A 15,854-nucleotide genomic window follows, 5' to 3' on the forward strand; every position below is an offset into this window, starting at 1 on the left:
ATTTTGCAAGAATATTGAATTTGAAGTTAATGTGTTGAGGTTTTCAAAACTGAATGAGAATCTATTGTATATAAAAAAGAACCTCTTGGTCTATGACTAGATGGGACAAAAGGACATGTGTTTAACAGAGGAAAAACTGAGATGTGTTTCAATTGGTATGTGTGAATGAATGAGAGGAGACAGAGAGAAAGAGAAAGAAAGAGGGGTTTTTCTTGGCTCATTTCCCTGCTCATTAGCATTCTCACACAGTCCTCAGTCCAAGGTGCATAGAGGACTGCACCTACAAAATGTTCTGGTGTTAAACCAGCTATCCAAATAGCACAAGATCAAAGCTAAATTTCACAGTGAAAACGACAAAACAACAAGAGCAGCAGGGATGTATTCTCATCAATCGGAAAATGCTGTTTAAAGTCAAGAGGGTTCCTGAGCCCAGACCGAGAGAATGATTGACACGGTGGGCCCTCCCATAAGATCAAAGGCCCCCCCTACCTCGTTTACCCTCTCACACCCCTACAAACATTTATTCTTTAACCTTCCTATTCCATTAGACACTCTGGGGTTTTTTTGGGGTTTTTTTTAAGACTCTTCCTGGTTTTCAAAGGAAAGTCTGAATCTCTCTTGGGTGTGCGGAACTAGTCGCATGGCTGTTTGAATCCTTGCTCTGGTGTTTAATTGAATAGCTGACACTCTCCTTGAGGGCAAAGGATTAAGGAGAGTTAATAGCGTTCCTAACCCACCCACCCCTGAAAATGGCTAAACAACTGCTTGAAGTGAACTTCTGCCTGCTCATATTTAAGGCTTAACCTGGACACGTTCAGGCACATTTTGTGCTCTGCAAAATAACCCTGCTGTCAGCTGTAGGCATTTAAAAACCATGAAACAACTTCCCCTCCCCTCCCACCCCTTTGCACCCTGGAAATGATGAGATGACTTTGAAGGCAGTGGGTTTTCTTTTCTTTTTTGATCTTCCTTTTGATTCTTTTTTAAAGTTTACATCCACAGCTTTCTGGCTGGAAATAGTAATGACTGGAAAGCTTCAGCTTCATTCAGTCAACATGATGCTGGAAAAGATGATCTTAGTCCCTTGCATAGCATCTCTGACCACCTTACTTGCATGGTTCCAAAGAAGCAAAGACGCTCTAGCCCACATTTATGGAATCTATCATGAGTTGAAGCAGGTTTCTTTTCTAAGTAAAGAGTGTAGCTTGGACCAAAGAAGCAAGAAGCTCCATCAGTGATGTGAAAGGTCAAGGAAACTAATCATAAATATACTTTCTTTCACAATGGTTTCACCTTTATGATGGGTTTGCATTTCCTTTGCAAGAGAGCTAGCCAATCGGCTACTGCAAAATAAGATATTTAACTTGGGAAGTGGATTGGAAATACAGTGGTACCTTGGTTCTCAAACTTAATCTATTCCAGAAGTCGGTTCCAAACCCAAAGTGTTCCAGAACTAAGGCGCGCTTTCCCATAGGAAGTAATGCAAAAAGGATTAATCCATTCCAGACTTTTAAAAACAACCCCTAAACAGCAATTTCACATGAATTTTACTAACGAGGCCATTGATCCATAAAAATGAAAGCAATAATCAATGTACTGTACTATGAAATAAATAAGACAGTATTGTAGAAGATAAAAATTAATTTTTTCCCCTTAGCTGTACTGATGATAGTCATTGTTTGGATGAGGGGCTTTTATCCATTTCCGCAGTCACACAATCAATCAGTAGCTGAAATGGGTTCCACACAGTCACAAAAACAAATTAACTAAAAAAGTCTCAAAAACAAAAACGTAAAATAAATAGCAAAAATGAAAGCACCAAATACAGTGGTACCTTGGTTTTCAAACTCAACCATTCCGGAAGTCTGTTTGACTTCCGAAACGTTCAAAAACCAAGGCACAGCTTCTGATTGGTGCAGGAAGCAATAGCCGAAAGCTGCACAGGATGTTTGGCTTCTGAAAAAATGTTTGAAAACTGGAACACTTACTTCCGGGTTTTCAGCGTTTGGGAACCAAGGTGTTTGAGTACCAAGGCATTTGAGAATCAAGGTACCACTGTAAAATCAAGGCTGTTGCTTCCACATAGGATTGCCCTCTAGGGGTCCAGATTCCCAGATGCCCTAGATGGTGTTCTTGGTCTAGATCAGAATATAGTAGTTCATCACATGCCCCATTACTGGTGTTTCAGCCAGCCAGCCAGATCTTCCTCTACATTACTCCATTCCATTCCTTTCCCACTTGGATTTCCATGTCTTTCTGCCACGTCCCCCCAAATAGCATTAGGCTATTTGAGTGTTCTTCTTCCTTTTAAGTTTCCCCCCTCTATTTTTTTGTACTTCTCCAAACTGTGTGGTTCTCTCAACCTGTTGATACCTCACTTGTGTGGTGTGTCATACTGGCTACATTAGCAACAGTATTCCCAGCCTAAACAGTGGTAATCTGGGGAACAATTCCTTGATACCACATTGTGATACTCTTTTTTTTTGAGAGGGAAAAAGAGGCAACCTTAGACTGCCTTAGACTGCTATGTGCCTCACTAGAGTGTAATTAAAATGTGCTGAATAGGTTTCTGAGAAAGTGGAGGCACTGAGTTTAAACATGAACCTTTGCAGAAGTTTTAATTAACATTGGCAGCAGCCCTGAGGCTTACTTAGAAGCAGGTTCTAGTGAAATGAATGTTAAATAAGGTGAATGGGTACCCATATTATTTTCTGAAATGTGTATATTGAAGGAGACTTGTATAGTTTAATACTGGATCAAGTACCATCTGCTTAAATTGGTATCATTGGTACACTGATGGTGTTTCAGTCAGCTTTAAATAAAGAGTTGATGGTTGATAATAGGAAATGTAAAAAATCTGAACACTTTTGTATGACAATCTTTTTAGGAGTTGCGTGCGTGCATCAATTTATTGGTTGCCTTTGGACTAGCCAATGTGTTGCCTTCCAGATGTTTTGTGTCACATCTTTCATCAGCCCCAGCCAGCATGACCAATGGTCAGAGGTGATGATACTTGTAGTCTACAGCATCTGAAAGGCATCACATGAGCTATTCCTGGATTGTATCATCAAGTGGGAATTAGCCATCACAGGTACCACTTCAGTGTGGTGTAGTAGTTAAGAGCGGTAGACTCGTAATCTGGGGAACCGGGTTCGCGTCTCCCGCTCCTCCACATGCAGCTGCTGGGTGACCTTGGGCTAGTCACACTTCTCTGAAGTCTCTCAGCCTCACTCACCTCACAGAGGGTTTGTTGTGGGGGAGGAAGGGAAAGGAGAATGTTAGCCACTTTGAGACTCCTTTGTGTAGTGATAAAGCGGGATATCAAATCCAAACTCTTCTTCTTCTTCATAGCAACTCCATGCTCTTCTCTTTATAGAGTGCATGCATTTATCTTGGGAGACCGTGTGCAGGTTATCATGTTAGAGAAATTGAGCAATTCTGTGTGCCTATTTGAAGCAAACCCTATTTTCTTTTAAAGGAGACTCAGATGAAGAAAAGCCACCTCCCATCTCTCCATATGGGGAAACCTTCCTTATCAGCGGCCCAGAAGACACAGTGAGTTGTCGTTTACTAGCAAAATTTCTTTTGTCATAATGGGGTGGGGTGGAGATAATAAAAGCACATTATATGCCCTGTAGCAGCTCCTGTTAGTGAGATCTGTGAACCCGCCCTGAGACCTCTGGGTAAAGGGCGGTATATAAATTCAATAAATAATAAAATCATCATCATCATCTGGGCCACCCAGTGCCAGACTGCAGAACAGATTTTGTCAAGTGCAGAACTTCATTTTTGGCAACAAATGTTATGGAATAAAGTAAAGGGGCTCGTGCATGAACACTACTGGAGTTAGTGTTAAGCTTGCTCAACAATAATAATAATAATAATAATAATAATAATAATAATAATAATAATTTATACCTAGCCCATCTAGCTGGGTTTCCCTAGCCACTCTGGGAGGCTCCCAACAGAATATTAATAATAATTATAATAAAAGCGATAAAAGATCAAACAATAAAAACTTCCCTAAACAGGGCTGCTTTCAGATGTCTTCTAAAAGTCAGATAGTTGTTTATTTCCTTGACATCTGATAGGAGGGATTTCCACAGGGTGGGCTCCACTACCAAGAAGGCCCTCTGCCTGCTTCCCTGTAACTTCGCTTCTCGCAGGAAGAGAACCGCCAGAAGGCCCTCGGCGCTGGACCTCAGTGTCAGGGCTGAATGATGGGGTGGAGACGCTCCTTCAGGTATACTGGGCCAAGACTGTTTACCAAACATCCATCTAGTCCCGGCCTGTGTTCTTTTTCTTGGTCACATAAGAGTGTGACAAAATATTGGGAGAAAGGAGTGGAATGCTAGGAGTTGACTTATAAACTGTGTTACTTATTAGGAGGCCCACAAAGTTAAAAGAGACTGACTTTCTTTATATGGAACAATCTAGAAGACTGGACTCATTAAGATAGGGGAAGAAGAAGATAACAGAAAATGAGCTATGATCGAATTGGGCGATTTGTACTCTGTTTAATTCAGCTAAGAAATGATGCATGTGTTTAGGGTGCCAGGGTTTTTGAACTGGGAACTGTAGCAACAGCTTCTGGGTTCCATTTGTTTCTGAAGAGCTACTGTCTTGTCAGTCTGGGCAGGCATCGCCAAACTTCGGCCCTCCAGATGTTTTGGACTACAATTCCCATCTTCTCCGACCACTGGTTCTGTTAACTAGGGATCATGGGAGTTGTAGGCCAAAACATCTGGAGGGCCGCAGTTTGGGGATGCCTGCTCTTGGGCCTAGCCTTCACTTCTTGTTTCAGCCCAGCAAGGATAAAGATATCCACTGAAGGTTGATTGTTTTCTACTGTATTCCTAAACATATATTAAGAATAAATAGATGCCTTGTTGAGTTTGCATAAAACCCAGATCCCATGCAGTCATCGCTTTATGAAAGTTTCATTTGCAGGATTAATGACAGGGAAAATGATATGAAACTAAGATGGCATTGCAGACAAGAGACAGCACAGGTTTTCTGTGTGGTTAGATGTAAGATTGAAGAAGGATATTGGGCCAGACATGGAGAACAGAAGGTTTTAGTTTATCGGAGGGATGCCTGGAGAAACATATTAATGAGACACTGGGGAATTGAAGGAGGAAGGTGAATCAGTTGGAACTTAAAGCGTTTGTCTGTGCTGAAAAATGAGCTTGGATGTTAGCGATACTGGGCTGTGATTTCCACCAAGAAAGAAGTAATCAGTGAGCAATGATACTCCCCACCTCAAGGTTGACAGTCACAAAAAGCCTCTTGTTCAACATGCTGCCCTTTAAAGCAGTCAATTTACGTGTTCTAAAGCAATACTTGAGATAGGATTTGCCCAGTTTGGTTTTTTTAAAATCCCCGCACCCTCTATTCGGAAGTGCAAACCCTCTCACCCTTTTATTATAGGGTTAGACAATGTGGTGCCTTCCAGATCTTGTTGGACTACAGTTCCCATTAGCTGGCATTGCCAGTGGTCAGAGATGATGGGAGTTATAGTTCATCAACATCTGGAGGGCATCATGTTGGCTTTATTGCAGACTGGTTTTGGAAATATCCCTCAGAGGTTTGCTGCCTCGCCTGACGCAATCTCAAAATCCCTGCACTTGGATGTGTAGAACTAGTTTAGCAGTTATATATATATTGTTGCTGTTGGCATCTGTCTGTCCCAGGAGACAATGGAAGAGTGTGCCTTGGGGGTAAAGTCAAACCATTGGAGAGTTACCGTGGCTGAAGAGACAGATATGGGAGAGACATGTTTTGTTGCAGCTGGGGCAGATGAAGGTGTCCGGTTTTTACTAGTGCAGATGCACTATGGCGTTTCTTCTCTCTGTGCTCCTCCTACACAACCTGACTGTCAGCAAAATCCTATGCATATTTACTCAGAAGTAAATCCCACTGTGCTCAGTGGGACTTAATCCCAGGAAAAAATGTGCATAGGATAGCAACCTAAGTGACAATATCCTCAACAGTAAAGGCATTGTTTAATAGCCAATAAATAATTACAGTATTGGACCAGCAGAGCTACATTTTTAGCTGGAGCTTCATCACTACAACTCTGGATAACCCTCAAAATTTGTTTTTTAATGGATCCTTAAAATAAGAAAATATTCAACCGCTTCAGTTAATTTGTGAAACACTGGGATAATTGCATTGCTTAGCTGTTTTTGCATATGGGGACATCTTACTGGGTGGGGACCTGCATGTCTGAAGGATCACTTAGTGGGAAACAGTCAATACTGTGAATAGACAACAGGAAAATAAAGCGAGTTCTCACTGCAAATGTGATTGGGCTGGTGTGAGGCCAGGTGGAGAATGGTTCCTCTTCTGCATTTCCTATTGTGGTTTAACTTTTTAATTTTTTGTAGAGTGGGTGTATGACTTCACACTTATTCATTTATAATTCTTATATACTGATTAATAGGCAAGATCTCTAGGTGGTTTACACAGCAAGCTTATTAAAGAAATCTATTTCACAGTAGTATAAACAAAGACTCTCTCACACAAAAATAATAATACACCAATAACACCCTCCCTCCCCCTCCCCGAATACTCATCAGTTAAAGAAAGCAGTGCAATGATAAACCAGAGAAAGATCTTCTGGTAAGAAAGATGCCGTAATTTCTTCAGTTGTGCAAGTTGTCAATCTTCAGGACAGGGGTGTCCAAACTCTGGCCTGCAGGACAAAGTCAGCCTGACAGCCATTGGGATAGATCCAAATTTGTCCACTGTGTTAAATCTTGGCTGGCCAAGAACTTACATTTCACAAGCTAAACCACTCTGGGCGGCTCCCAACAGAATATTAAAAACACAATAAAACATCAAACATTATAAACTTCCCTAAACAGGGCTGCCTTCAGATGTTTTCTAAAAGTCAGATAGATGTTTATTTCCTTGACATCTGATGGGAGGGCATTCCACAGGACGGGTGCCACTACCAAGAAGGCCCTCTGCCTGGTTCCCTATAACCTTGCAGGGAGGGAACTACCAGAAGGCCCTCGGAGCTAGACGTCAGTGTCCAGGCTGAACGATGGGGGTGGAGACGCTCCTTCAGGTATACTGGGCTGAGGCTGTTTAGGGCTTTAATGGTCAGCACCAACACTTTGAATTGTGTTCAGAAACCATCGGTGTTATATGGTCTCAGCAGCCACTCACAGTCACCAGTCTAGCTGCTGCATTCTGGATTAGTTGTAGTTTCCGGGTCACCTTCAAAGGTAGCCCCATGTAGAGTGCATTGCAGTAGTACAAGCGGGAGATAACTAGAGCAGGCAGCACTCTGGCAAGACAGTCTGCGGGCAGGTAGGGTCTCAGCTTGCATACCAGATGGATGCAGAACTGGATGCAGAACTGACCTGAACCTCCATGGACAGCTGTGAGTCCAAAATGTCTCCTAGGCTGTGCACCTGGTCCTTCAGAAGCACAGTTACCCCATTCAGGACCAGGGAGTCCCCCACATCTGCCCACCCCCTGTTTGTGTTTCATGGTATAGAAATTTGACATAGTTCTAAAATTGTCTGAACAAGAACTCACTATTTTACAAGGAAGACATATATACCAGAGAGCACATTTTACATAGATATCCACCCAAAATAAAACTGGTGGATACAGTAACATAAAGATTGTGGTAGTGATTTTAAAGGGTGGAATACAATGTTGCATGAGTAGTCTTCACCTTGCACTCCTCCCCCCTCCCTTGAAGCTTTTGATTGTTGTTGTTGTTTAGTCGTTTAGTCATATTCGACTCTTCGTGACCCCTGGGCCAGAGCACGCCAGGCACTCCTGTCTTCCACTGCCTCCCAGTCAGACTCATGTTGGTAGCTTCAAGAACACTGTCCAACCATCTCATCCCTCGTCCCCTTCTCCTTGTGCCCTCAATCTTTCCCAACAACAGGGTCTTTTCCAGGGAGTCATCTCTTCTCATGAGGTGGAGCCTCAGCTTCAGGATCTGTCCTTCCAGTGAGCACTCAAGGCTGATTTCCTTCTGAATGAATAGGTTTGATCTTCTTGCAGTCCATGGGACTCTCAAGAGTCTCCTCCAGCACCATAATTCAAAAGTATCAAATCTTCGGCGATCAGCCTTCTTTATGGTCCAGCTTCTCATCCTCCTCCCAAAAATATTCCTTTAGAAGCAGATTTTGAGGGTACACAGGAAGGAAGAGAGGATGAAATCCTGTTGAGTTACTGGAAGCCTCTTCTGCTTGTGCATGGACATCTCTGGATGCAACCGAAAGCCTTTTAGCTCTCCAACAATTACCCGTTTAACTGTTCAGCTTTGGAATCTCTATTTGCAGGAAAACTACGTCAAAGAACTTTCAAGCACACCAGAAGAGAACAGAGACGATGAAAGCACTCACAGGGAGAGCCTTCTGAACAAAACACGGTATTGGATTATAACTTTTGGTTAAACGTCACACGTCCCTCTCTTGATTTAAATGCTTGGAATTAGAACATGTGTATCAGAATCAGGATTTTTTTTAATACTGAGAAATTGCATCTTGTTTGCAACCTGTATACATTATTATTATTATTATTATTATTATTATTATTATTATTATCATCATCAGTATTTCAATGAATTTCTTTTTGCCTTTGTATGGGAATAGCCACAGGAAGCCAATGTGGTCTGGTTCTCACACACCCCTGTGCTGATGCTGCTCTCTTCTTCTAGAAATCTTCTGAAATCTTCTTTCAGAAATCTCAGCTTTTTCCATTGTTTGTGCTAAAGTGGACGCCTGATCCTACACCAGAAGCTGACAATGGTCAAAAGTGTTCAGCTGTGTAGGTGCTCCAACTTTATTTGGCCCTTTTCAGAGGAAAAAAACAACAACAACAATCAGCGCCCCCTGGAAACAGAAAGATGCAGTGACAAATTTGTGTTCTTTTATGTAGCTATATTTCCATAGTAAAGAAAGATGTTGTTGTAAATAAGACACTGGGAGCTTATAAGTTATAAAATTATTTATTAAGCTCAACTGTAGTAACATTTGCATTACATACAGAAAATTAAGATAACGGAGGATAACATTAGAAATAACCCCAATGAGAAGGATGAGCAAGCTGTGATCCACTTCCTGGGCCTGGGTGAAGCCCATTTTCTTATCTTTCTTTTTGCTTCCACCCCCCCCCATTTTTATTCAGTGCCTCCCAATTGCACCTTGAGGTTACTACTGCCCCTCCGATCATTGCAGTGCCCCCCCCTCCGAGGGCAGTATCACCCACTTTGGGAAACGCTGCTCTAGGGAATCACTACCAACCAAGAGAGGCACCTCTGAGTTGGTAAACCTGGTGTGGAAGTGAGGATTAGGGCTATTTCAAATATTATTATTTTTTCCTGTTTGCCCCTTTAAGATGTGCGTAGCGAAGCAGGGATAAAATGGCCCAAGGCACACATCTTTAATAATGGAATGGTCAGAGGACAATTGTGCTGCGAGAAAGACTGGCTCTCCAGAACTCTGCTAGTTGTATATTTCAGATTAATATCCTCCCATTGCAAATACTACTATCTTTGACTGCCTTTTCCCCGCTTCCCTGTACAAAGTGCCTGTCCTCCCGAGCACACTTACTAGGATGTAATTTCCACCGAATTCTGTGGGGCTTATGTTACAGTAAACATGCTTAGGAGCAGATCTAAGTGTTTACAAGATGAAAACTGGAGAAGAGTTACATTCACTTGGCGTTATTGCTTTCATCATATATTTTTTTGGTTCAAAATAGTAGTAAATAGGGTTTTAAAAACGCACGTTGATAATCCATGTTCACAGTCACCAGTACTACCACCCATAAAATAGGCCCTGTATTTATTATCATTGGGCGATATCCAACTAAACAATTCTGCTAGCCCAAGCACTTTTCACGGTGCAAAGGAACTTCTTCTCCTTGTGTGCCCCCTAAATATTCTCCAGAGGGTTGGGAGAACCCCCCTGAACATAGTTAGGGGGTTCACAGAAAGGGAAGAGGGAGAAGAAATTCCACTGCCCAGCCAAAAGTACTTGCGCTAGTGGAACTGTTTAGTAGCATCCCATGTATTCGTAGTGGTTTCTTTCTAGACTGACCTTCATTTGAAGAGCAACAATATATAAAACGATATAAAAATGAAAACCTTACGTAATCTTAAAACATTAGACGTTATATTAGACAACAGAGACCAACAATCGGTTGCCAAAGTTCTAAATACAAGATATAGCAGGGATGTAGAATCATAGACCTGAGCAAAAATATGGCCACCCCACCCTGTTGTTGTTGTTGTTGTTGTTGTTGTTATTAAAATGTCATCCCAGTTCCTATTTGCCTGAAATTGATTGTACAACCCTGTAGGTATCTCAGAGTAGCCTGAGGTTTGTTTTATAGCTCCAGTTGGGCTTCAAGGCTTGTCTATTACTTCCAGTTTGGTCTGCATGGTGGTAGGTAGTTCCTCCTACAAGGATGCAAGTGGCGCTGTGGTCTAAACCACTGAGCCTCTTGGGCTTGCCAATCAGAAGGTCGGAAGTTCGAATCCCCACGATGGAGTGAGCTCCCATTGCACTTTCCCAGCTCCTGCCAACCTAGCAGTTCAAAAGCACGCCAGTGCAAGTAGATAAATAGGTACTGCTGTGGCAGGAAGGTAAACGGCATTTCCGTGCACTCTGGTTTCCATCACGGTGTTCTGTTGCACCAGAAGTGGTTTTGTCATGTTGGCCACATGACCTAGAAAGCTGTCTGTAGACAAACGCCGGCTCTCTCGGCCTGAAAGCGAGATGAGCAGCACAACCCCATAGTTGTCTTTGACTGGATTTAACCATCCAGGGGTCCTTTACCTTTACCTTTTTACCTACAGGAGGAAACATATTTGCATAGCACTGCCTATATCAGGGGTCCCCAAACTAAGGCCTGGGGGCCGGATGCGGCCCAATCACCTTCTAAATCCGGCCCGCGGACGGTCTGGGAATCAGCATGTTTTTACATGAGTAGAATGTGTCCTTTTATTTAAAATGCATCTCTGGGTTATTTGTGGGGCCTGCCTGGTGTTTTTACATGAGTAGAATGTGTCCTTTTATTTAAAATGCATCTCTGGGTTATTTGTGGGGCATAGGAATTCGTTCATATTTTTTTGAAAATATAGTCCGGCCCCCCCACAAGGTCTGAGGGACAGTGGACCGGCCTCCTGCTGAAAAAGTTTGCTGACCCCTGGCCTGTATGTTTCAGCTGGAGGCACCATTCATTACAGTTGTAATGTGGAGTCTTCCCAAGCTAACCTCCTTCTTGAACCACAACTCCCCTCCCCAGTTGACACCCCTTGCCAGTTCTGCTTTGCACTCCCCCCCCTTGAGTGTTTTTGCCTAGCTGGAATGTTTCTTGGAAATGTGACGTTGTTTTCCTGGACAGAGGCGTGTGTGTGTGTGTGTGTGTGTGTGTGTGTGTGTGTGCAGAAACCAGCCCCCTGAGAAAAGGTAAAATTTACATTTTTTGCTGTGGTCACTTGTGCCTCTGGCTCTGGAGTTTAGCCCTCAGCCTGAAAAAAAAAAAGGTTCTCTTTTCTTTCAAAAGCACGGCGGACTTCAGCAGGTCTCTTTACGACATTTATGTGGGATGTTTTGTTGTTTTCATATGCTTGTTGTTCCAAATTAAATTGCAATGCCCTGTGGCAAAAGAGAAAGATTGATTGTCTGAAGTAGCGTTACTTTGTGTGTTTGCTTTCAGTACTCTTAATAATCAGAAACAGAAAACGGCTGAAGATGTGGCGGACAATGAATTAGTACCCCAGGAGGATACGTTTGTACCGCCAAACAGATTTGCTGGGGAATCGGAATGCTCTTCAGTGAAAGAATATGCTCGATATACACAGAAAGGAAAATATAAAACATCAAAAAGGCTCAGACGTGGGAAGCTCGACCTCAGTGCTAAGGAGCCGATATATTCTTCCCACCATGGCGGAGTTGAAGAATCGGCCAGTAGCCCCAAAGACTCAATATCACCCTATGCTTGCTTTTATGGTCCTGCAGGAAAGAAGGCTAAAGAAGGATGGCTGGATAAGTTGTCTCCTCAGGGGTATGTCATCTTTAACTTGGAGAATGTTTCTTAATGGGACTTTGTAACATGTAAACAGTAGGTGACTGATCCTGCTTGCTCTCCCTTTTTTTTATCTTCTGAAAAGGCTGAGAGGTTAATGGGCAGCAATAGCTTTGTAAGAAATGGTAGATAAACAGCACAATCCTAACCATGTCTCCTCAGAAATAAATCCAATTGAACCCAATGGGGTATGATCCCAATCAACTGGGGCTAGGATTGCAGCCTGTCAGCAGACTCCGCTTCATGCTTACTCAGAAATACGCCCCACTGTGGTGTGCAAAGGATTGCAGCTGATTGTTGTAATTGATATTAATTCTCTCTCTTTTTTTGTAACATCTTTATTGAAAGTTCAAAAAGCGCATAACTATACAGTAGTGCCTCGCTTAACGAATGCCCTGCTTAACGAAATTTCCACTTAACGAAAGGATTTTTCGAGCGGAAGTTGCCTCGCTAGACGAATTCATTTTATGAAAAATTCGTCTAGCGAATCACGGTTTCCCATAGGAATGCATTGAAATTCAATTAATGTGTTCCTATGGGCAAAAAAAATTTCACATTTTTTTCAATGCATTCCTATGGGATTCACTAGACGAATTTTTCGTTCTAAGAAAAGACCCGTGGAACGAATTAAATTCGTCTAGCGAGGCACCACTGTATATGCCCCAAACATGGTGAGATGCAGACAAAAAAAGAGAAAAGGAAAAAGAGAAACAGAACCCGTGCAGAAGGAAAAACAAAGGGGGAAAAAAACCCCAAACTGTATATTTTCCAAGGTTGTTATTGTACTTCACCAGATCTTAACCTATTACAGTATTTGTAAGAATGGATTCCAAATATCATTGAATTTGCCCATGGCAAGTCTCTGTTTGTATGCAAGTTGTCTGTATGTTGTGAGTTTGCATAAGTCTTCTATCCAATCGTAGGAGGGAGATGCATTTTAATTTTTTCCAATTCATCAGTATCAGTCTTTTTGCTGTGGTAAGGGCACAGAGAGCCCACTCGTATTGGTAAGGTTCCATGTGCTGGGTATATAATTCAAGAGGATATTTTGCTATGTAAAGGTAAGGCTGTTCCATACTGTTCTGTCAATGGTTTCAGGTACCTTCTGCCAAAAACTCTTTCAATATAGGACAATGAAAATACATATGTTTTACAGAAGCATTACCCCTATTGCATCTCCAACAGTTAGATACCTTAGATAGCCCTTTTAAAAACAATTCTTTGTATCTTTATTTTTACATCTTCTTATGGTTTACGTGGAAATAGTTTTGCTTTGGTTGTGTACTTTCTGGTGTGTTTTATTTTTATGCTTTTTAATGTTTGTAATTATGTAAATCTTTTAATGTTGTAAGCCTCCTTGAACGATGAAAAGGCGGCATACAAATAAAATGATGATGATGATGATTCATCTGCACCTTTGTTGTTTCACCTTCCCAAATAACTTTTTTTTTCTTTTTCTTGATTTGCACACAGAAAACATGTGTTTCAGAAGCGCTGGGTAAAATTTGACGGCGACAGCATTTCTTATTACAATAATGACAAAGTAAGTTTGTGCTGATCAGAAAATATGTACTCGATCAGATCTGTTAGTGTGTACAGTCGTACCTTGGAACTCAAACAGAATCCGTTCCGGAAGTCCGTTCGACTTCCAAAACGGTTGGAAACCAAAGCGCGGCTTCTGATTGGCTGCAGGAAGCTCCTGCAGCCAATCGGAAGCTGCAGAAGCCCCATCGGACATTCAGCTTCCAAAAGAATGTTTGAAAACTAGAATACTCACTTCCGGTTTTCGATCATTCAGGAGCCAATTTGTTCAGGAGCCAAGTGGCGTTTGAGATCCAAAGTACCACTGTACTTAGTTGCAGCTTACTGGTTGTACAAACTTAGGGGAATGTTGCACACCTTCCAATTCTGCAAAATATGCATTGAAGGGTGAAAGAAGCAGTTGCCATAACACAGCGGTGGGAAACCTTTTTCAGCCCAAGGGATGCACTTCCTAATGGGCAACTTTGCAGCAGCTGTATTCCAGTGGTGTGTGAGCACTGGCCAAAGTGTATGCGGCGAAAGAGATGACTTTCAACTTCAGTAGACTAGGCCATAATATACTCCAGCCACACAAAGGACAGAGGCTTCTACACACACCTCCCTCTGTCCATGCAAGCAAGAAGCACTATCAGAGTTCGAGGGCATTTTGCAGTCAAAGCACTCAAGCAAGTCAAAGAGCAGGGCTGGGGAAAGTTTGGAGGGCTGACTAGAGAGGTTTGGGCTTGAGGTTTCCCACCTCTGCCATAGTGGATGGCAGCCCCATAATCCTACGTTTTTTGTCCGTTTAAAACAGGCACCCCCAAACTGCGGCCCTCCAGATGTTTTGGCCTACAATTCCCATGATCCCTAGCTAACAGGACCAGTGGTCAGGGATGATGGGAATTGTAGTGCAAAACATCTGGAGGGCCGAAGTTTGGGGATGCCTGGTTTAAAACATTTATACCCATCCTCTTGAGGAGACTCCAGATGTTAGCTTACAATTGCAAAATCACACACATGGTTATTAAGAAAAATAGTGTAAAAACAGTTCTAAAATACAATCCTGGGCTGTAGGATTTCATGCCCTACTAATAATGGTAACAGTCTCATTCTTAGTTATTCACATGTTGGAAAAGGAACCTCTCTTACGGTTTCATTTTAAAGACTTGTGGAAAGCATTGTTCTGTAGCAGTTGAGACTCTGGTCTGATTTTAAGTGTGTGTGTGTGTGTGTGTGTGGCAATTTTTTTAAATTTTGATTAAAGGATGCATTTCAAAATTGGGAAGGGGAATCCTCAGTAGCTTTCTCATATTTGTGCTGGATATTTTCACTGTGACTGTAATGCAGCAGCAGTACCAAATCCATGCAGTAGATGTCTGCAGACACCAGTACATAATTTCTGGAAGCAGAGCTGCCAGGAATTTTATAATCAAACTAGTCCGCTATGGTGAAATCCACAGCAATGATGCTTCATGTTTGGTGTCAGGGTTTGTGTATGGCTACTCTTGAGTAAAGACGCCAAAGCCCGTTCTGTCTTTAACAGGTTTATAGTATTTACAGTAAGGACCCAGGTGGCGCTGTGGGCTAAACCACTGAGCCTAGGGCTTGCTGATCAGAAGGTCGGCGGTTCGAATCCCCGCGACGGGGTGAGCTCCCGTTGCTTGGCCCCAGCTCCTGCCAACCTAGCAGTTCGAAAGCACATCAAAATGCAAGTAGATAAATAGGAACCGCTATAGCAGGAAGGTAAACGGCATTTCCATGTGCTGCTCTGGTTTGTCAGAAGCGGCTTTGTCATGCTGGCCACATGACCTGGAAGCTATATGCCGGCTCCCTCGGCCAATAATGCGAGATGAGCGCCGCAACCCCGGAGTCGGTCACGACTGGACCTAATGGTCAGGGGTCCCTTTACCTTTACCTAGTATTTACAGTGCAGAGATGCCAAGAAACATGACCTTAGTCACTTGCAGAATCCAGGAGTGGACGTTTCTAGTAACGTGACCAGCATAAGAGCTTGGGCACCCCGAAACACCGTCTCCCCTCCTTACGCTTAGTACCACGCCTTAACTGGGGCGGCGGAAGTGGCTGCCCCATTTCCTTAGCCCATTGGCCGGGGCAGTGCCAGGGCTCTGCAGCATCTCTGAGCCCTCTCTCCTCCATCACCCTAACTTCCTCCTCCCCCTCCCCTCCCTTGCTGCTGCTGCTTTCATTGCTCTCACTAGGCGATGTGCTGGTCAGCAGGAGAGGCGGAGGCTCCCTATACGGCGGTC

General features: G+C 42.9%; 1 protein-coding gene across 3 annotated transcripts in view; it reads left to right on the forward strand.

Annotated features, from left to right (window-relative positions):
- Nucleotides 1-15,854, forward strand: part of ARAP2 (ArfGAP with RhoGAP domain, ankyrin repeat and PH domain 2) — a 126,817-nt gene that overhangs the window by 20,789 nt on the left and 90,174 nt on the right. For all 3 annotated transcript variants that reach the window (XM_060278928.1, XM_060278927.1, XM_060278929.1), the window contains 4 exons: nt 3,479-3,555; nt 8,313-8,401; nt 11,698-12,045; nt 13,540-13,609. In XM_060278928.1, the coding sequence (XP_060134911.1) occupies nt 3,479-3,555; nt 8,313-8,401; nt 11,698-12,045; nt 13,540-13,609 (584 nt within the window). The remainder of the gene's footprint in view (nt 1-3,478; nt 3,556-8,312; nt 8,402-11,697; nt 12,046-13,539; nt 13,610-15,854) is intronic.

Source organism: Zootoca vivipara, chromosome 9 (assembly GCF_963506605.1).
Source record: "Zootoca vivipara chromosome 9, rZooViv1.1, whole genome shotgun sequence".
NCBI lineage: Eukaryota > Metazoa > Chordata > Lepidosauria > Squamata > Lacertidae > Zootoca > Zootoca vivipara.